The sequence below is a fragment of the Giraffa tippelskirchi genome, chromosome Y (genome assembly GCF_054371585.1).
Source record: "Giraffa tippelskirchi isolate mGirTip1 chromosome Y, T2T-mGirTip1v1.2.pri, whole genome shotgun sequence".
Lineage (NCBI taxonomy): Eukaryota > Metazoa > Chordata > Mammalia > Artiodactyla > Giraffidae > Giraffa > Giraffa tippelskirchi.
Genome location: NC_137290.1, coordinates 1,029,756 through 1,052,280, shown reverse-complemented (window position 1 = coordinate 1,052,280; position 22,525 = coordinate 1,029,756). Strand labels below are relative to the sequence as shown.

Here is a 22,525-nt window from a genome sequence, read left to right as displayed (position 1 = left end):
TAGGAACCCCGAGTAGTTCCTTGTTGACTGCATATTTTACATACAGTAGTGTTCATCCCACTATATACAGTGTCTGTTCATCCCGAACTCCTAATTTCTCTCTTCCTCAACCCTTTCCCCTTTGGTAATCATATTTGTTTTCTATATCTGTGAGTTTCCTTCTGTTTTGTATATAGATTTGCCTTATTTTTAGATTCTACATGAGTGATAACATATATTTGTCTTTCTCTGTCTGACTTCGCTTACTGTGACTCTCTCTAGGTTCATCTATATTGCTGCAAATGGCATCATTTTGTCCCTTTTTATGACTGCATAATATTCCACTGTGTATATATGTACCCCATTTTCTTTATCCATTCCTCTACTGATGTACACTTAGGTGACTTCCATGTCCTGGCTATTGTAAATAGTGCTGCTATGGAAATAGGGGTCCACATGTCTTTGTGAACCATAGTTTTCTCCAGAAATATGCCCAAGAGTGGGATTGATGGGTCATGTTGTAGCTCCGTTTTTAGTTTTTGGAGGAAGCTTCATAGTTTGCTCCATCATGGCCGCACCAGTTTCTATCCCCACCAACACTGCAGGAGGACTCCCTTCTCTCCGCACCCTAGCGGGGACTGTCTTCATCGTCACCAAGGTGAGCTGCAGTCTACCTGTGACCCAGAACATGTCCCTGAAATTCTGAGAAAGCGCCGAGCTGATGTTGTTGGAGAAACAAAACCCTCAGTTGTAGGATGTTTATGCAAAATGCTAGCTGGGAAATACATGGAAACAGTTCTGTCATTGACCTTCCGTTGGCCAGGAGGGCTCATCAGAAATGCCTGGAGAGCTGGCTGTGGGCTGACTCCTAACAAGGGCTGTGTGCAAAGCCGGCTCAGTATTAACCAGAAAGAGACATCTGGGTCTTTATGCCAAAAATTCAAATTAGTCTTGCAACAAGGATTTAATCCTGCCCAAAGAAAATGGGATTCAGGGAATAGCATTGCAGAAAATGCTACTGGAAAAAATTTCAGAAGATGGAGCACAATCCTTGTATTTATTTTTTATTTAAGCGTTTTTATTTTATATTGGGGTATAGCCGATTAACAACGTTGTGACATTTGACAGCACAGGGACTCAGCCATACATACACATGTATCCACTCTCCCCCAAACTCCCCTCCCATCCAGGCTGCCATGTGACACTGAGCAGAGTTCCCTGTGCTGTCCAGCAGGTCCTTGTTGGTTCTCCATGTTACATACAGCAGTGGGTCCATGTCCATCCCAGACTCCCTGACTATCCCTTCCCCCATCCTTCCCCCTGGGAACCATAAGGTTATTACAGAGTATTGAGCAGAGTTCCCTGTGCTGTCCAGCAGGTCCTTGCTGGTTCTCCATGTTAAATACAGCAGTGTGTCCATGTCCATCCCAAACTCCCTGACTACTCCTTCTGCACATCCTTACACCCATAAGTTCATTTTCTATGTCTGGGAGGCTGTTTCTTTTTTGTAAGTTCATCTGTATTATTTGTTCTTGGCGATGGCTTAGTTGCTAAGTTGTGATCAACTCTTTGCGACCCCATGAAGTGTACCCCACCAGGCTCCTCTGCCCATGGGGTTCTCCAGGCAAGCATACTGGAGTGGGGTGCCATTTCCTCCTCCATTTCTTCTTAGAGTCCCCATGTAAGTGATGTCACACAATGTTTCCGCTTCTCTCTCTGACTTATTAGACCTCACTTCGTATGATCATCTCTAGGTCCATCCACGTTGCTGCAAATGGCATTCATTCCTTTTCATGGCTGAGTAATATTCCAGTGTGTAAATGTACCACATCTTCTTTCTTTGTTCCTCTGTTGATGGACACTTAGGTTGCTTCCATGTCCTGGCTGTTGTGAATAGTGCTCTTATGAACACTGGGGTGCCTGTGTCTTTTCAAATTATGCTTTTTCTCCGGATACCTGCCCAGGAGTGGGATGGCTGGCTCACACGGTAGTTCTGTCTTTAATTTTTTGAGGAAGCTCCATCGTGTTCTCCATAGTGGCTGCAACCAATTTAAAACCTGTCTAACAGTGGAAGAGGCATTACCTCTTTTCACCTGAATGCATCATATGCTCCAAATACAGCTGCTCTGGGGGTTCAGGCTTCAACATATGAACCTTGAAGGGACATGGACCGATGGACAGGAGTTTGCGCAAACTCTGACAGTCGGTGATGGACAGGGAAGCCTGGCGAGCTGCGGTCCATGGGGTCGCAGAGAGTCAGACACGACTGAGCGACTGAACTGAAGCTGTCTGTAGCAGCAGGCTTGAGAGAACCACGCAGGACTGTCAGAGCCCGGCATGCACAGCTCAGCTCCGACCTCATTCCGCGTCGCAGTGGGAAGCTGGCCCACCCTGGCTGGGAACCCGCTGTCTGCAGCAGCCAGCCCACCCCCTCCCCGTGTCTGCAGAGGCTTCATGCCTCTCCGGGCCAGTGCCCCGCTGTGTCCCTCAGCCCTGGTCCCCAGCCTCACCACCCAGGTCCCGGCTGCCAGGCCCTGGCGTCGACTTTAAAAAAAACAAGCGTAACGTGAGAGCTGAGAGTTAATTTCTCTTTGGGTGCGAAATGAGGACTGCAGTCCAGGAGAGAGCACCTCAGACAGCTCTGAGAAACTGCTGCAAAGAGGCAGGGAGGGGGAAAGTTAATACAGATGTGATTCTGGTAAACGGGGTGGTGGTGGGTTAGTCACTCCGTCGTGTCTGACTCTTTGCAACCCCATGGACTGTAGCCCGCCAGGCTCCTCTGTCCGTGGGGTTCTCCAGGCAAGAAGACTGGAGTGTGTAGCCATTTCCTTCTCCAGGGGGATCTTCCTGACCCAGGGATCGAACCCGGGCCTCGTGCACTGCAGGCAGATTCTTTACCAACTGAGCTATGAGGGAAGCCAAATGGGCAGTTCGTGCAATCGAACGGGTAATATTTTGCAAAAGGTTTCTGCTGATCTCATCAAGCACCTTCTAGTCCTGAGGAACAGTCATCACCATGAGTGATTTTAGGGCTTTTCTAGATAGGAGGCGATACGAGAACAGGGTTCCTAAAGAATGGGCTCCTGAAAATCTCTCTCTGAGGGCCTGTCCTTCTGCTGTCCGCCCTGAGCTCCCTTCAGGGGCTGTGCAAGGTCAGCAGCTGCAGCAGCAGCACTGTATCTGATCCTTGTGGAGTCAGACGGCCAGCGTGTGGCAAGGGGCAGTTTCTCGTTGACTGGCTTTGGTGACTGGGCTTCCTCGATGGCTCAGACGGTAAAGAATCTGCCTGCAGTGTGGGAGACGTGGGTTCAATCCCTGGTCCGGGAAGATGCCCTGGAGGAGGACATGGCAACCCACTCCCGTATCCTTGCCTGGAGAATTTCCCGTGGACAGAGGAGCCTGGCGGGCTGCGGTCCACAGGGTCAGGAAAGAGACAGACACGACTGAGTGACAATCAACTTAGTGACTGCAGCTTTGTCTGGCTCCTTATGACGCTGGCCACCCTGGAAGCAGGAGGTCCCTGCAGATTGGACTCCAGGTGCACCAGCCCCCCAGGGGAGATGAGTGAGGAGTCCCCCGGCCCCTGCGGTCAGCTGCTCCCACTGGCTTTGCAGGACGCCACGCTTCCTGAGCAGCCAAGTCTAACCCACTGCCGGAGCTGCCTGGGCCATGTGTAGCCCCCCTCCCCCTCCCCAAATACCCCCGGAATCCCAGCCCACATTCTGCCTCCTGGGAAACCTCCCAGCCCAAGACCATCCACAGAGCTCCTGGGAAAATCAAAACGTGCCCTGGATAGATACCCAAGAGGAGAAAAAAAAAAGCAAGCACGCTGGGACATCAAACTCCATCCGGTCAGCACCTATGAGCAAAGTCAGCTGTATTAAGAAAAGTGTGTAGAAAAAAAAAAAGTTGCTTCCACGTCGTAGCTGATGTAAACAGAGCTGCATTGAACGTTGAGGCCCGTGTGTCTTTCGGCCTCCCTGGCGGCTCCGATGGTAAAGAATCCACCTGCAATCATACAACACCCGGGTTCAATCCCTGGGTGGGGAAGACCCCCTGGAGGAGGGCATGGCAACCCTCTCCAGTCTTGCCTGGGGGAATCTCCACGGACAGAGGCGGGGGCCGCAGTCCAGGGGGGTCGCACAGAGATGGACCCGACGGAGCATAAGCACAGACGTGTCTTTTTCAATTCTGGTGGACTCGGAGAAGGAGAGGGCGTGATGATTTGAGAGCGTAGCGTTGACACAGGTACATTACCAGGTGTAAACCAACCAGCTGTAAGGGTCCCCTTTGAGTGAACTTCCCCGGCAGTGGCCTCTCCTGATTTTCTTTTTCTCTTGTGCAAAGAAAATGCAGGTAAGTCTGGAGCTGGCGGTGATTTTCTCTTCTTTTGGGGGTCTGTAATTGCTTATTATTTATTAATATGTGGTATTAATAATTATATTAATATAATCAAATTAATATAATAATATTATTAATTATTATGTGAATATCACTGTCCACAGGAATACAGGATGCAAAACATCTAATTCAGTCCTTTAAAAATCATTTTAGTATCTGTTTCTGTTTGCTTTATTTATTGGGGGATAATTGTTTATAAATTTTAGCATCATTTACTCATTTTTATTGGTTTATCTTTTAATTAAAATAATTTGTATCTGGTTTAATTTATATTCTACTACAGTGAAGAAAGCATATACATTTTACAAATAAGAAATATGACAATAGTCTTTCTTTGTAAGTGTGAATTTCTTAGTCTGTTCCTTTAACTTAATAATACCTTAGGTTTTTCTGTCTGTGCTGTTACATTTAAAAAATGTTGCCTTAGCTACTGTGATCAGCTGTTAATTGAAGCCGAAATAGCTTGAGCAGATTTGCTGTTTCTCAGCCCTTTCAAAAAATTTTTTAAGTAAACAATTAGTATTTGGTTTTATTTACACGCTATTATAATGAAGAAAGCACATTTTACCAATAAGAGATATGATGCTAGTTTTTCTTTGTAAGCGTGAATTTCTTATTCTGTTTCTTTCACTTAATAATGTATAAGGATTTTACTTCACGCTGTCACATTTTACAAATGTTGCCTTAGCTACTGTGATCAGCTGTTTATTGAAGCCGAAATAGCTTGAGCAGATTTGCTCTTTCTCAACCCTTTCAAAATATTTTTTAAGTAAAAAATTAGTATTTGGTTTTATTTACACGCTATTACAATCAATCCATCCTAAAAGAGACCAGTCCTGGGTGTTCATCGGAAGGACTGATGTTGAGGCTGAAACTCCAATACTTTGGCCACCTCATGCGAAGGGTTGACTCATTGGAAAAGACCCTAATGCTGGGTAGGATTGGGGGAAGGAGGAGGAGGGGACGACAGAGGATGAGATGGCTGGATGGCATCACCGACTCAATGGACATGGGTTTGGGTAGACTCCGGGAGTTGGTGATGGACAGAGAGGCCTGGCGCGCTGCAATTCATGGGGTCGCAGCGAGTCAGACACGACTGAGCGACTGAACTGAACTGACAATGAAGAAAGCATATACATTTTACCAATAAGAGATATGACGCTAGTTTTTCTTTGTAAGCGTGAATTTCTTATTCTGTTCCTTCCACTTAGTAATGTATAAGGATTTTACTTCACGCTGTCACATTTTTAAAATGTTGCCTTAGCTGCTGTATGACTTACATAGTCGACCCTAAACAGATCACGTAGGTTTCCAAGTTTCCAACGTCATAGGAATGAAATTCTGCTGTATGCTTCCCTCAGTCCCATCTCTTCTGCTAATATGTTTTAAATTAGTTTTTACTGGAATATAGTCACTTTACAATGCTGTGTTAGTTTCTGCTGTACAGCAACGTGAATTGGCCGTATGTGTACATATATCGCCCTGTTTTGGCATTTTTATTATTTTTAATTATTTAAGAAACATTTTACAGTCTTTTTCTCATTATAATCATTTTTCAAAGTCATTTATCACTTAAAAATTCCTTTTAATCTTTGTATTATCATTTCAAATCATTTTTTAAAAATCATTTTATCACGTTTGTCATTTTTATCGTATTAAATCTTTATTTTAATGCCTATTTCTATTTAAAAATCATTTTACAGTCTTTTCTCGTTATAATCATTTTTCAGTCATTTTATCACTTAAAATTTTTTTTAATCTTTGTATTATCATTTCAAATCATTTTTTAAAAATCATTTTATCACATTTGTCATTTTTATCATATTAAATCTTTATTTTTTAATGCCTATTTATCTCTAATTTTTTGGCCAAGCATGTGGCTTCTGGGATCTTACTTCCCCTACGAGGGATTGAACCCCTGGCAGCTACAGTGAAAGCTCAGAGTCCTAACCAGTTGAACACCAGGAAAGACCCCATTCTTATTTTTAAATTGTTCTTATGTCATATATATGATGTTTAAACTTTTTTGTATTTTTTCATTTTAAATCATTACCATTTTAACGTCATTTTAGCGTCGTTTGTCATTTTACTAATTTTTGAATGATTCTAATTTTTAATTCATGTTTAGCAGTAGCTAATTGTTTGTTTCATCTTTTCTGTGTTGATATTTTTATCATTCCAGTTCACAGTCTTACCATCTTTTTTGTCATTTTTATCATTTTGAATCACATTAATATTTTAAAATCGTTCTTTTTTAAATTAATTAATTTATTTTAATTGGGGGCTAATTACTTTACAATATTGTGGTGGTTTTTGCCACACATTGACCTGAATCAGCCATGGGTGTACATGTGTTCCCCATCCTGAACCCCCCTCCCACCTCCCTCCCCATCCCATCCCTCAGGATCATCCCAGTGCACCAGCCCTGAGCATTTGTCTCATGCATCGAACCTGGACTGGTGTTCTGTTTCACATATGATAATATATATGTTTCAATGCTATTCTCTCAGATCATCCCACCCTCGCCTTCTCCCAGAGTCCAAAAGCCTGTTTTATACATCTGTGTCTCTTATTCTGTCTCGCATATAGGGTTATCGTTACCATCTTTCAAATTCCATATATATGCATCAGTATACTGTATTGGTGTTATTCTTTCTGGCTTACTTCACTCTGTATAATAGGCTCCAGTTTCATCCACCTCATTAGAACTGATTCAAATGTATTCTTTTTAATGGCTGAGTAATATTCCATTGTGTATATGTACCACAGCTTCCTTATCCATTCGTCTGCAGATGGACATCTAGGCTGCTTCCATGTCCTGGCTATTGTAAACAGTGCTGCGATGAACATTGGGGTACACGCGTCTCTTTCAATTCTGGTTTCCTCAGTGTGTATGCCCTGCAGTGGGATTGCTGGGTCATATGGCAGTTCTATTCCCAGTTTTTTAAGGAATCTCCACACTGTTCTCCATAGTGGCTGTACTAGTTTGCATTCCCACCAACAGTGTAAGAGGGTTCCCTTTTCTCCACACCCTCTCCAGCATTTATTGCTTGTAGACTTTTGGATAGCAGCCATTCTGACTGGTGTGAAATGGTACCTCATTGTGGTTTTGATTTGCATTTCTCTGATAATGAGTGATGTTGAGCATCTTTTCATGTGTTTGTTGGCCATCTGTATGTCTTCTTTGGAGAAATGTCTGTTTAGTTCTTTGGCCCATTTTTTGATTGGGTCGTTTATTTTTCTGGAATTCAGCTGCAGGAGTTGCTTGTATATTTTTGAGATTAATTCTTTGTCAGTTGCTTCGTTTGCTATTATTTTCTCCCCTTATGAAGGCTGTCTTTTCACCTTGCTTATAGTTTCCTTCGTTGTGCAAGAGCTTTTAAGTTTAATTAGGTCCCATTTGTTTATTTTTGCTTTTATTTCCATTACTCTGGGAGGTGGGTCATAGAGGATCCTGCTGTGGTTTATGTCAGAGAGTGTTTTGCATATGTTTTTTCCTCTAGGAGTTTTATAGTTTCTGGTCTTATGTTTAGTTCTTTAATCCATTTTGTGTTTATTTTTGTGTGTGGTGTTAGAAAGTCGTTCTTACCAGTTCCTTTTAACCTTTTTGTATTTTTAAAATCATTTAAAAGTCATCTTACCAATTTGTCATCTTTTATTACTTCTTATCCTGTAAGAATCATTTTTGTCATTTAAAGATCCTTATCATTTAAAGACCTGGTGGCTCAGACGGTAAAGCGTCTGCCTACAATGCGGGAGACCCGGGTTCGATCCCTGGGTCAGGAAGATTTCTTGGAGAAGGAAGTGGCAACCCACTCCAGTACTCTTGCCTGGAAAATCCCATGGATGGAGGAGCGTGGTAGGCTACAGCCCATGGGGTCGCAAAGAGTCCGACACGACTGAGCAACTTCACTTTCACTTTCACTGTGATTTAAACATCTTTATCAGTATTGTATTTTTATCAGTTTGAATCATCGTTTGGGAATCGATAACCAACGTGATCAATCATTTGCCGAGTCAGTTTATTTCATCACTTTATCATTTTTACCAGAGTGAAGCTTGTGGAGGTTAAAATAGTTTAGCAGAGAAGGAAGAACACCCCCCCCATTCTTTCCCCTCCTCAAGCCCCCCAGGCCCCCCTCCCTGAAATTAAACAGTTATGCCCCTTCCATCTTGCCGCCTCCTCCCCTGACTCACAGATGCTGCTCCTTCTGCTTGAGCCAGGTGAGCGGCCAGCAGAAGGCACGCGGACGGGACAGCCAAGGACAGAGCATTGGGGAAGGATAGCGGGCTGCTCCTGGCTCAGGGGGCTCAGCACCCGAGGACCAGCGCCCAGGACCACAGCACCCATGCGGGTCCGTCCCGGGACGTCCGAGGCGGCGGGGGCAGCCGCGGCCGTGGGGACAGCAGGCTCACGCGCAGGGTCCCAGGCGACCCGGGAGATGGGGCCGCGGGGGAGACACAGCCCCACCTCCATCCTCTCTGCCTTCCCGCCAGGCTGACGCCCGAGGTGAGCTCTGTGGGGCAGAGACGGGGATGAACAGGAGGGCACAGCAGCGGATGAGAATGCCTGCTTATTGTCTCCATCATGCCGTCCACTGCCTGGACTGCCTGCCCACTCTCTGCTCACAGACAGGGGGGACTCCTGATGGACGTTCCTCTGCAGGCCACTCAGCCGTGTCTTCTTAATTTTTTATGGAAGCGTAATTTACAGTGTGGTTAGTTTCAGGTGTACCGCTAAGTGAATCAGTAATGCAGATACACATGTTTTTTTCCGGATTCTTTTTTCCATTATATGTCATGACTGATCCTGAGTTAAGAGTTCCCTGTGCTACGCAGGAGGTCCTTGTTGTTTATTGTGTATGTCGGTTGTTGGTCAGTGGCTCAGGCGTGTCTGACTATATGTGACCCCACGGACTGCAGCGCGCCAGGCTTCCCTGACCTTCTCTGCCTCCAAGAGCTTGCTCAAACCCATGTCCCTCGAGTCAGTGACGCCATCCGACCGTCTCGTCCTCTGTCTGGCTTACTTCACTTAATGTGACCCTCCCTAGGCCCATAGAGACTAAGACTCTGCCGGTGGACGTTCCTCTGTCGTCCACTCTGCTTTTGGCACCTATGTTTCACTTTTTTGCTGAAGCATGGTGGATTAGCAACGTTGTTAGCTTCAGCTGGACAGCACAGTTGATGCAGCTATACACACAGATATATTTTTTCAGATTCTTTTCCATTGTAGGTTATTACACGGTACTGAATATATGTTCCCTGTGCTGTACAGAAGGTCCTTGTTGCTTATCTATTTTGCATAGAGTAGTTTGTATCTGTTAATCCCAGCTTCGTAATGTACCCTTCCCCGTTATGTAACCATAAGTTTGTTTTCTGTGTCTGTGAGTCTGTTTTGTAAATAAGTTTATTTGTATCTTTTTTTTTTTAAGAGTCTACTTATAAGTGATATCACACGGGTATTTGTCTTTGTCTGTCTGGCTTACTTCTGTTAGTATGACCATCCCTAGGTCCATAGAGACCTAGGAATCTTCTCTTGGACATTAATCTGTAACCCACTCAGCTTTTGTTACGTATTTTTAACGTTTTTATTGAAGCAGGGTCAACTTACAGTGTTGCTTGTTTTAGATAGACAGCCCACTGATTCATTTAGAGGTATACATATGTATCAAATCTTTTTCAAATCCCTTTCCCATTTCGGTTGTAACATAACATTGAGCAGAGTGCCCTGTGCTATAGGATAGGTCCTTGTTGGCAATCTAGTACACACACACACACACACACACACTCACTCACTCACTCACTCACTCACTCACTCACTCACACTCTAAATCTGTTAACCCCGAACGCCTCATTTATCCCTTTGGTAATCGTCACTCTCCTGCCTATGACCCTTTTTCTGTTATGTAAGTCAGTTCACTTCTCTCATAGTTTACATTCCACATATAAGTAAGAATGTCTCCCATATTTTGCAATCCACATATAAGTAATATCGTCATTTTTGTCTTTGTCTTACTTAGTATGACAGTCTCTAGATCCAGCATGGTGCTGCGAAAGCTGTTATTGCCGTCCTTTTTTATGGCTGAGTAGTATTCCTTTGTCTTTATGTACCCCCTCTTCTCCTGGCATTCGCCTGTTGATGGGCACTTACGTGGTTTTGCATGTCCTGGCTGTTGTAAACAGCGCTCCTGTGAACAGCTGGGGCGCGTGTGTCTTTTTTTGAATCATAGTTTCGTCTGGGTCTGTGCCGAGCCGGGGGATGGCGGGGTCACATGGTGACTCTCTGTTTAATTTTTTAAGGAACCCTCGTGCTGCTCTCTGCCTCGTGGCTGCACCAGTTTCAGTGCCCACCGACTCTGCAGGAGGGCTCCCTTCTCTCCACGCCCTGGAAGGGACCGCCTTGATCATCCCCGAGCTGAGCTGCGGTCTGCCTGCGACCCGGAACACGTCCCTAGAATTCATAGAAAGCGCAGAGCTGAGGTTACCGGATAAACAAAGCCCTCGGTGGTAGGATGTTTATGCCAAAGCTGCCTGGGAAGTATGTGAAGATGGTTCTGCCGTTGACCTTCCAAGGAGCCAGGAGGGCTCATCAGAAAGGTAAGAGGAGCTGGGTGTGGGCTGACTTCTAACAGGGCTGTGAGCAAAGCCAGCTCAATCTTTTAAGAAGGTATCTGGGTCTTTATGCCAAAAACTCAAATTAGTCTTGCCAAGACCAGGGATTGAATCCCTCCCATAGAAAATGGGATTAAGAAGGGAAAAGCATTTCAGAAAATGCTACTGGAAAAACAGTCCAGAAGGCATAGCATAATCCTTGGAAAAGATGCTTTTATAGGAGTGTGATGAGAGGTGTGTGTGAAAGAGAAAGCGTTAGTCACTCATTCGTGTCTGAGTCATTGCGGCCCCGTGGACTGCAGCCCTCCAGGCTCCTCTGTCCTTGGGATTCTCCAGGCAGGAATACTGCAGTGGGTTGCCATGCCCTTGTCCAGGGGATCTTCCCATCCCAGGCATCGAACCCGCGTCTCCTGTATTGCACGCAGATTCTTTACCATCTGAGCCACTGGTACAAGAGGTTTATTGTATAACTACAGACAGGGAGGCAGAGAAATCATGAGAGTTAGTAGGGTATGCTCTGGGGGAATTTAAAAGATGCTCTAATTCTAAGAGAAATATATACAACACGTAAAAATGTCACCCTCCATATAGTTGCAAGGTTATATTAATATCACTGTGCGTTCCTTCCTCGGTCAGTGAGATCGTCATTTTTCTCCGTGCATCTCTGACTTCACAGCGGGCTTCATCCTTTGAGAACACACAGGCGTGGGTCTCCGTCATCGAAGGCTGTCCCAACAGAGACCCCACGGGGGCACAGATGTCCCAGGTAGGACTGGGTCGGGGGCGGGGAGATGCCCCCTTACCTGTGTGTCCTCACGCGGCGTAGAGAGAGACAGACACCCAGAGACAGAGGGACGTGGAGAGACAGAGAGTAAGAGAGACAGAAAGTAGAGAGACGGAGGCACAGAAGCAGAGAGACAGACAGACAGACAGAGGAAGATAGGGTCATCAAGAGAAGCAGAGACAAGGAGGCAAAGGACAGACAGAGACAGTGAGAGACAGAGGGGGAGAAATAAAGAGTCAGAGAAAGAGAAATAGAGGGAGACGCAGAGAAGGGGGGGTAGACAAGTAGACAGAGAAATGCAGACAGACAGACAGCAGGGAGAGATAAGAGAAGCAGAGAGAGAAGGAACCAGGAATCAGGCATAAATTATATACAGACACAGAGAGAGAGAGTCAGACAGAGAAGGAGACAGAGAGAGAGAGAGAGACGGAGAATCAGAGCTGCAGGAGGGAAAGCAGAGCCTCAGGGAGACGAGCGTGAGAGAAACAGAGAAAAGGAGAGAGACACGGAGAATCCGAGCCGCAGAAGGAAAACCAGAGACTCGGAGACGAGAGAGCGCCAGAGAGACAGCGGGTCACAAACAGAAAGGCGGAGACAAGCAGGGATCCAGACAGAGAGGGAGACGGCAGAGGGTTCGAGAGACACAGAGGGCCGAGAGGCGTGGGGGTCAGACGGAAAAGAGAAGCGTAGACGGCCGTCGAGGGAGACCGAGAGAGATGCAGAGATCGGGAGAGACACAGGGAGTGATGGAGACCAGCAGAGACGCAGGCTGAGAGAGAGACGCAGAGACGGAAGCAAACGCAGACAAGAGACAGAGACCGGGGCGTGCAGACAGACACAGGGAGAGGGAGACGCGGAGACGGAGAGGAGGGAGCGTCAGAGAGATCTGAGGGGGGCAGAGACGGAGAGAGGCGGACGGAGACAGGCGGACGGAGACAGGCGGAAGGAGACAGGCGGAAGGAGACAGGCGGAAGGAGACGGGGAAGGAGACGGAGACAGGCGGAAGGAGACGGAGACAGGCGGAAGGAGACGGAGACAGGCGGAAGGAGACGGAGACAGGCGGAAGGAGACGGAGACAGGCGTGCAGACGGGGCAGCGAGGTTGGAGGAATAGAAGCGGAGACTCAGAGACAGCGAGGGAATCCAGGGGAGACGGAGCAGAGGGGAGGGAGGTGAGAAAACAGACAGAGAGAGCAGCAGACAGACAGCGAGACAGAAGCAAAGAGAGAAAGACGCCGAGAGGCAGGCAGACAGGAGAGCAGGGAGAGGGATAAACAGAGAGGAGGATGCACAGAAAGAGTCAGAGGAAGGAGAGCCAGGGTCAGAGGGAGACAGGCGGACAGAGGGAAGTGTCATCTAGAGAGACCGAGGGAGGGCAGGAGGGCAGGGCTGAAGGCGGGCGCAGACGGAGACGCAGAGAGACGGAGACTCAGACACAAGCAGAGAAGCAGGGGAAGGGCCAGCCAGGGAGCAGTATCGACGGACGCAGCCAGCCAGACACAGAAGGAAAGAGGCAGACGGGGAGCGAGATGCAGAGAGACACAGGGCAGCAGAGAGACCCAGGCGTGAGCAGAAGGCCGGCCGGAAGCCCAGGGAGAGGGACCGCGATCTGATCCGCGGAGAGAGAAGCGGAGGCAGGAGCAGAGACAGAGACACGCGGAAGAGGAGAGACGGGGAAGTCAAGAGACAGAGTCAGACAGACAGAGAGACAGGGGTACAGACAGACAGAGCGGGAGACCTGGATCAGAGAGACAGGGAAGGAGGCTCGGAGAGACAGACAGCCAGGGAGAGACGGAGGGTCAGACACACAGAGAGAAAACCAGAGCGCGAGACGGAGAATCAGAATGAGGCCCAAAAGCAGAGAGACAACGAGAGAGACGCGGCCCGACAGAGCGAGTCAGAGAAATAAATGCGTCTCAAACAGCAGCAGGGAGGCAGGGAGACGAGCAGAGAGAATCAGGGAGACGAGATGGCAAGGCAGAGAGAGACGGCGAGGCAGAGACGGATGGAGAGAGACGGGCACAAAGACAGAGGCCGGCAGAGAGAGGGGACACGCATAGACAGAGGCGCAGAGAGACGCACAGGAGGTCAGGGGACAGACTGAAGCAGGCAGACAGACCGACACACAGACAGGGAGACACAGAGACCAGCGGAGCGACAGAGAGCCTGACCGAGAGGCAGACGCGTACAGAACCAGAGACAACGAAGCAGACAGACAGACAGAGAGAGACAGAAGCTGAAAAACAGAGCTCCCCGAGACGGGAAAAAAATGCAGCCATGTGGGACATCAGATGGTGTCCCCTCAGCACCTGCGACATACGTCATCTTTTTTTTTTTGCGTTTATGTTCTTTTTTTAATTTATTTTTTTTATCGAAGGATAATTGCTTTACAGAATTTTGTTGTTTTCGTTTTTGCATTTATGTTCTTTGTTAATTTTTTTTCTTATTGAAGTACAATTGCTTTACAGAATTTTGCTGTTTTCAGTCAAACCTCAACATGAATCAGCCAAAGGTATACACATATCCCCTCCCTTTTGACCCTCCCTCCCATCTCCCGCCCCATCCCACCCCTCTAGTTTGATACAGAGCCCCCGTTTGAGTTTCCTGAGCCAAACAGCAAATTCCTCTTATTTAAAAAAAAAACAAAAAACCTGATTATTAGCGATCAGAGCTTTGCAACTACGGTCAAGCGCTTAAGAGAACATTCTGGAAGATGAGGTGTACTTACAGATTGTGTGGGGATGAGAGAGGCCCTGGACCAGACTTAGCACGGGCTTTGGCTTTGTGACTTACCTTTGTTTGCAAGGTGTGGACACAGGAACGTGCAGGTGACCCCACAAGGTTGACCGGTGTCTGGTGGAACCAAAGACAGCTGTTTGTACAGAGGGTCTGCTAACGCCCACATGACCGTCTACCTGTGAAGACGGTGTGTGTCAGTGGTGTTACAAATGATACAGTTCAGTTCAGTCCCTCAGTTGTGTCCAACTCCTTGCAACCCCATGGACTGCAGCACACCAGGCCTCCCTGTCCATCACCAACTCCCGGAGCTTACCCAAACTCATGTCCATCGAGTCAGTGATGCCATCCAACCATCTCATCCTCTGTCGTCCCCTTCTCCTCCTGCCCTCAATCTTTCCCAGCATCAGGGTCTTTTCCAGTGAGTCAGCTCTTCACATCAGGTGGCCAAAGGATTGAAGCTTCAGCTTCAGCATCAGTCCTTCCAATGAATATTCAGGATCAATTTCCTTTAGGATGGACTGGTTGGATCTCCTTGCAGCCCAAGGGACTCTCAAGAGTCTTCTCCAACACCACAGTTCAAAAGCATCCATTCTTCGGCGCTCAGCTTTCTTTATAGTCCAGCTCTCGCATCCATACAGAATGATACAGTACACTATAATTCGAGAGATGACTTTGAAACATATGGCAAAACTGAAACTGCAGAAGTTAATGGAAGACAGGCAGAGTGGGGGAAAAGGAGAGGACTAACTTTGATACAGCTGGTAACACTGGTGTTCAGAAAGACCCCACTATCGATGGGCATAATGGTGACGTGAAAAAGGCGCTTTCTAAACGAGAGATGCAGGGCTTCTCTGGTGGTCCAGAGGCGGAGAATCCTCCGGCCAATGTAGGGGACACGGGTTCGATCCCCGGGTGGGGAAGATCCCTCGTACCTCGGGGCCATTGAGCCCGTGTGCCCCAACCACTGACCCTGAGCTCTGCAAAAAGAGGACCCACCACAGTCACAAGCCGTTGCAGCAAGGAAGATTCAGTACAGCCGAAAGCAAAGAAAGAAAACTGTTAAAATAGAGAAGCCAATTCAGCCCAGCCTGGTCACTTGTGAGTCAAGCACTTGAGTGAATAAAACAAACAAACAAAAAGAATAATGAAATGATTAGCATCAGGACGTATTCAAGTGCCTCTCTTACAATATAAAGCTACTGATCACGCTCTCTGATGTTCTGGGGGGTGCGCGGGGAACCAGGAAATGGTACTGTCTGATATGAGTTCTCTGATATTTCCCCTAGAGAGTCAACGGCCGCTGAAAGTCAGGACGCATCGCCACGTGAGGACCCCAGGGCGGGGCTGACGGAATGGAACCCCTCAAGGTTGTCGGACGGCCGCTCACCGACCTTCCCCTCCTCCCCTCCGGCCTCAGAGATTTTTCTCACAAAGTCTAAAATGTGCCACCAATGAACTTACCTACAGACACAGGACATACACTCACAGACGTAGAAAACAAACTTCTGGTTACCAGAGGAAAAAGGTGGGTAGGAATTCATTAGGAGATGGACATATACACAGTACTATATAGAAAATAGATAATAAGGAGCTACTGAACAGCTCAGAGAACTCTACTCAATACTCTGTAATGATCTATAGGGGACGAGAATCTAAACAAGAGTTCAGTTCAGTCGCTCAGTCATGTCCGACTCTTTGCGACCCCCTGGACGTCAGCACTCCAGGCCTCCCTGTCCATCACCAGCTCCTGGAGCTGGCTCAAACTCACATCCATTGAGTCAGTGATGCCATCCAACCATCTCATCCTCTGTCATCCCCTTCTCCTCCTGCCTTCAGTCTTTCCCAGCATCAAGGTCTTTTCACATAAGTCAGTTCTTCACATCAGGTGGACAAACCATTCAAGTTTCAGCTTCAGCATCAGTTCTTCCAGTGAACACCCAGGACTGATCTCCTTTAGGATGGACTGGCTGGATCTCCTTGCTGTCCAAGGGACTCTCAAGAGTCTTCTCCAACACCACAGTTCAAAAGCATCAATTCTTTGGCGCTCAGCTTTCTTTATGGTCCAACTCTCACATCCACACATGACCACTGGAAAAACCATAGCTTCGACCAGAAGGATACATGTCTATGTATAACTGATTCATTTTGCTGCAGAGCATAAATTAACACAACATTGTACATCAACTATACTTCAATAAACATTGTTTAAATGGTTCAGAAATAATTGTTTATCTGCATACTCACACAAAATGAGGTTGAACCCCTACTTTATACCATATACAGATACTACCTCAAAATGGATCTCTGATCTACATGTATAGTCACAATATAATAAAATGCTTAGGTGAACATTGGCATAACCCTTCACAGTCTTGGATTGGGCCGTGGTTTCAAAGATATGCCCCCAAACCCAAACAATTAGAACAAAGAAAAGAAAGATGGGTAACAAAACGTGCTTCCAAGATCACCATCAAGGAAATGAAAAGCCAACCCATGTAATGGGGAGAAAGGTTCATAAATCATATATGTGATACATGACTTCTACCAAGAATATGCAAAGAACTCATACAGGGCGCTAAGGTCTCACGTGACTCGTGGCCAAAAAACCCAGAACATAAAACAGAAGCAATATTGTAACAAATTCAAGGAACACTTTAAAAATGGTGTGCATCAAAAAACAATACGGATGGACATTTCTCCAGATAAAAGAAGAGCCAGTAAGCAAGTAAAAAGACGTTCGCTACCAAGGAAATGCATAGCTACCGTGAGATACCCCTCCACACACACACTAGAACGGCCATAATAAAAGCAGGTATTAACAAGTATTACGGTAGAGAAATTGGAGACCTCGTAGTGCTTGTCTGAATATAAAATTGTGCACCACTCTGGAAAGCCATTTGGCATAGGTTTTAACACAGAGTTACCATGTGACCCATCAATTCCACCTCTCTTTCTGTACCCAAGAAAAACGAACACGTGTTTACCCAAAGACCTGTGCATGGATATTCATAGCCACTGACTCATAATCATGAAAAAATAGAAACAACCCAAATATCCAACCACTGATGAATGGGTCAGTAAAAGGTGCTATAATTACATCATGAAATACTTTCAGTAAAAGGAACGAAATGTACACACTGCTGTATTGAACATGGAGAACTAACAAGGACCTGCTGTCCAGCACAGGGAACTCTGCTCACGGTCATATGGCCGCCTGGATGGGAGGGGAGTTTGGGGGAGAATGGACACATGTATACGGATGGCTGAGTCCCTCCAGTGTTCACCTGCAAACTGTCACAACGCTGTTAGTCGGCTATGCCCCAATACAAAATTAAAAGTTAAGAAAAGGGAATGAAGCCCTGTTGTATGCTACAACATGGATACGTTTTGAAAACATCATGCTGGCAGGCCAGCCACACAGGATGACATACTCTGTGAGTCACTGTGAAATGTCTAGAAAAAGCAAAGCTATAGAAACAGTAAATTAGTAAATTAGTGGTCTAAAGGCGGCAAGGGGCGGGGGAATGACTTCTTAGTAGGTCCCGAGTTTCTTTGGGGGATGATTAGAATCTTCTAAAACTAGCTGTGGTGATATTTGCATAATTTTGTGAATATACTAAAAACCACTGAATTACTTTTTTTAAAAAAGTCCACGAACCCCTCCCCCAATATTCATAGCAGCACTATTTACAATCAGCAAGACGTGGAAGCAACTCGAGTGTGCATCAAGAGATGAATGGATAAAGGAGATGTGATACGTATATACAATGGAATATTACTCAGCCATAAAAGGGGGTAAAATAACGCCATCAGCAGCCACATGGATGGACCCAGAGAGTGTCATACTGCGTGAGTCACAGAAAGACAAACAGCATATGGTATCGTGTATATGGGGAATCTAAAAATGAAGATAAGTGACCTTATCTGCGAAACACACAGAGACTCACAGAGACAGAAAATAAACCTATGATTATCAAAAGAGGAAGGAGAGGTAACTCAGGAATTTGTAACACACACACAATACTCTGTCTAAAATAGACTGCCAGCAGGAACCTCCTGTACAGCACAGGAGACTCTGCAATATCTTGTAATAACTTATAGTGGGAAAGATTCTTAAGAAGTATAGGGTTGCCATTTCCTACTCCAGAGACTCTCCTCAAGTCAGAGATGGAACCTTCACCTCCTGCATCGGCAGATGAAGTCTATCACTGCAGCATCTGAGAAACACACACACACACACACAGACACGTACATCCCATTAAAAACCAGAGACATCACTTTGCCAACAAAGGTCCGTCTAGCCAAAGCTATGGTTTTTCCAGGAGTCATGTATGGATGTGAGAGTTGGACCATAAAGAAAGCTGAGCGCCAAAGAATGGATGCTTTTGAGCTGTGGTGTTGGAGAGGACTCTTGAAAGAGTCCCTTGGACTGCAAGGAGACCAAACCAGTCCATCCTAAAGGAAATGAGTCCTGAATATTCATTGGAAGGACTGATGCTGAAGCTGCAACTCCAATCCTTTGGCCACCTGTTGCAAAGAGCTGACTCACTGGAAAAGACCCTGATGCTGGGAAGGATTGGGGGCAGGAGGAGAAGGGGACGACAGAGGATGAGACAGTTGGATGGCATCACCGACTCGATGGACATGGGTTTGAGCAAGCTCTGGGAGTTGGTCGGAAAGGGAAGCCTGGCATGCTGCAGTCCATGGGGTCACAGAGAGTCAGACACGACTGAGCGACTGAACTGATGTAAAATAGAGAGCCAGTGGGAATTTGCTGTATGCCTCGGGGAACTCAAACGGGGGCTCTGGGACAAGCTAGAGGGGTGGGATGGGGTGGGAGGTGGCAGGGAGGTTCAAGAGGGAGGGGACGTGGGTAAACCTATGGCTGATTCATGTGGATGTACGGCAGAAACCCACACAATACTGCAAGGCAATTATCCTTCCATTGAAAAAAGTTTTAAGTTAAATAGTTGTGGTGCATGGGCTTCGTTCCTCCACGGCGTGTGATGGATGCTCTCATATCTAGGGCTGGAACCTGTGTTCCCTGCATTGACAGGCAGATTCTTTCCCACGGAGCCAGCAGGGAAGCCCAGCTTTAATCCTTTTTGGAAGCCTGAAGCTAATGATTGTGCTCTCCATCCTATAGAGGGGGGATCTTGGGTTCAGCGATGTTTAGGGTCTCCGAGAAGACACCCCAGCTAAGGGGGACAGCAGAGCCAGAAGTAGGATTGCAGGCTCTCAGAGGTCAAAACCCTACCCCCTCTGCATGACTCCAGAACATTTTATTACTCGCTCCTTCCAGCTGGCGGAGACTCGGCGGCTTGCAGCATGACATGCTGTGAAATGGGTCACCGCGGATACGGCAGAACCGCGCGTGATTAAAAGCATCCTCCGTGCGGGGACGGGACACAGCGAGGTGTGCACATCAGGGCTGACTTTTAATTAATGTTCCTCTGCAACCGGGACTGATCCCGGTCCCCTGGGCATCGGGCTTTTTCGGCGAGGCGGCTTTGAAGGCAAGAGACGCCGCAAGCCAGCTGGACACCCGCATCCCAGCCGCTCAGCATCAGCGAGGAGTCTGTCCGAAGCTGTCACTCTTGGGATCTCTTAAAGCCAGCACAGCACAGACGATGGGAACCGAAAAACGGTCCTTGTCTGTCACATAAACCCGAAAAGTGACACGGGAGGATGGCAACTCCAGCTTCCCCGAGTTTAGGAAATGTCCATGGATTTCACTAAGAGTCTTTGCTCCTTATAGGGAGTGCAAAGGGGGCCACAGAGACAAAATTGGTCCTTTGGGGAAGGAAGAAAAATGTCAGGTTAGCAGGCCATGCTCTAGCTTCCGTGGTGGCCCGGTGGATAAGAGTCCGCCTGCCAACACAGGATACACAGGTTCGAATCCTGGTCCGAGAAGATTGCGTATGCCAAGGGTCAGCGAAGCCTGCATGCCACAGTTACTTAAGCCCGTGAGCCCTAGAGCCCGTGGTCTGCAACAGAGGAGACCATCACAATGAGAAGCCCGTGCACCCCAACTAGAGAGGAGCCCCCAACTAGAGAGGAGCCCCCAACTAGAGAGGAGCCCCCAACTACAGAGGAGCCCCCAACTAGAGAGGAGCCCCCAACTAGAGAGGAGCCCCCAACTAGAGAGGAGCCCCCAACTAGAGAGGAGCCCCCAACTAGAGAGGAGCCCCCAACTAGAGAGGAGCCCCCAACTAGAGAGGAGCCCCCAACTAGAGAGGAGCCTCTGGTGGCCACAACCACAGAGACGTCGGCATACGAAGAACAGCCAAAAGAAAAGAAAAAAAATTTGCAATAAACTTTGGGGGGAAAAGTGGGCAGAAGACCTAACTAATCATTTAGGTCCAAAGAAGACTTGAAAGTGAAAGTCGCTCAGTCGTGTCTGACTCTTTGTGACGCCACGGACTCTACAGTCCATGGAATTCTCCAGGCCAGGATACTGGAGTGGGGAGCCTTTCCCTTCTCCAGGAGATCTTCCCAACCCAGGGATTGAAACTAGGTCTCCTACATTGCAGGCGGATTCTTTCCCAGCTGAGCCTCAGGGGAAGCCCAAGAATCCTTGAGTGGGTAGCCTAGCCCTTCTCCAGCGGATCTTCCCGACCCAGGAATCAAACCGGGGTCTCCTGCATTGTAGGCGGATTCTTTACCATCAGAGCCACCAGGGAAGCCCCAAAGAAGACATACAGGTGGTCAATAGGGTCATAAAAGGACACTCATCATACATACTTATAAGAAATTCAGCTCAAAAGTACACTAAGGTATCACCTCACACCAGTCTGAATGGCCGTTGTCAAAAAATCTGCAGAGAAGAAATGCCGGAGAAGGTGTGGAGAAAAGAGAACTGTGGTACACTGTTGGTGTCACTGAAAATTGGTGCAACCACTATGGAGAACAGGATGGAGGGTCTTTAAAGCACTAAACACAGAACTACCATATGTACGATCCAGCAATTTCACTCCTGGGCATATATTCGGACAAAACTATATATTCAAAAAAAATACATGCACCCCAGTGTTCATAGCAGCACTACTGACGACAGTCAAGATGCGAGAACAACTTAAATGTCCATCAACAGAAGAATGGAGGAAGAAGGTGTGGTACGTGTATGCAATGGAATATTACTCAGCCATGAAAAAGAATGAAACAATGCCAGTGGCAGCAGCATGGATAGATCTAGTGATGATCATACTGAGTGAAGTAAGACAGAGAAAGACAAATTCAATGAAGGCTTTATAAACTGGTCCACGTAACAACAACAACAACAAAAACCTTGAAAAAAAGATTTAGTGAGTCATCTATGTGTACACTTCTTTCCAATGACTGTGTAACAAATTATTGCATGCATATTATCTCATGGGTCACGGAGCTAAAATTCAGGTGTCAGTGGGGTGGTTCGCTCTAGAAGCACCAGTGGAGATCTTTTCCTTGCCTTTTCTGGCTTCTAGACACTACCCACATTTCTTAGCTCCGTGGTCCCTTCCTGCATCCTCTGGTCCCACAAAGGCTGCTCCTGTCCACACATCACATCATGCTACCCTCCCTTCTCCGTCCCTCATCCACTTTTAAGGACCCTGTGCTTACACAGAGCCCATCTGGGTAATTCAGGATCAGCGCCACCTTAAGGTCAGCTCGTGAGCAACCTAAAGTCCACCTGCCACTGTAATTCCCTTTTGCCACATCCAGGAACATACCCATACGTTCTGGGATTTAGGATTTAGGAACTGGACGTCTCTGGGGATCATGATTCTGCGGACCACAGACGGTCAAGAAGAGACATAGCTGGAATCAAGAACAAGATGGAGGTTCCTTACAAAACTAAAATAGAGCTACCATGTGACCCTGCAATCTCGCTCCTGGGTTTACACCTGGAGAAAAACGCAGTCCAAAAAGATATATGCACCCCAGCATTCGTTGTAGCACTGTTCATAACAGCAAGACATGGAAACAACCCAAATGTCCATACACACAGGAATGGATAAAGAAGATGTTCATA

General features: G+C 47.0%; 2 protein-coding genes across 3 annotated transcripts in view; one reads left to right on the top strand and one right to left on the bottom strand.

Moving 5' to 3' along the window:
* LOC145537807 (polyprenol dehydrogenase-like) overlaps positions 1 to 22,525 on the top strand; it is a 267,209-nt gene that overhangs the window by 243,187 nt on the left and 1,497 nt on the right. The window contains exons 9-11 of one of the 2 annotated variants that reach the window (XR_014076431.1): positions 10,681 to 10,977; positions 11,629 to 11,758; positions 15,801 to 16,039. The gene's annotated coding sequence lies outside the window, so the exon portion shown is untranslated. Of the gene's footprint in view, positions 1 to 10,680; positions 10,978 to 11,628; positions 12,176 to 15,800; positions 16,040 to 22,525 lie in introns of those variants that run through there. The other variant, XR_014076430.1, reaches the window with a different exon arrangement.
* The window catches only part of LOC145537805 (acetylserotonin O-methyltransferase), a 119,311-nt gene continuing 106,730 nt past the window's right edge, over positions 9,945 to 22,525 (bottom strand). Inside the window, exons 6-7 of the mRNA XM_081568677.1 lie at positions 14,569 to 14,690; positions 9,945 to 10,831 (exon numbers count right to left, since the gene is read on the bottom strand). Coding sequence (XP_081424803.1) covers positions 10,528 to 10,831; positions 14,569 to 14,690 — 426 coding nt within the window. The 3' untranslated portion in view covers positions 9,945 to 10,527. The remainder of the gene's footprint in view (positions 10,832 to 14,568; positions 14,691 to 22,525) is intronic.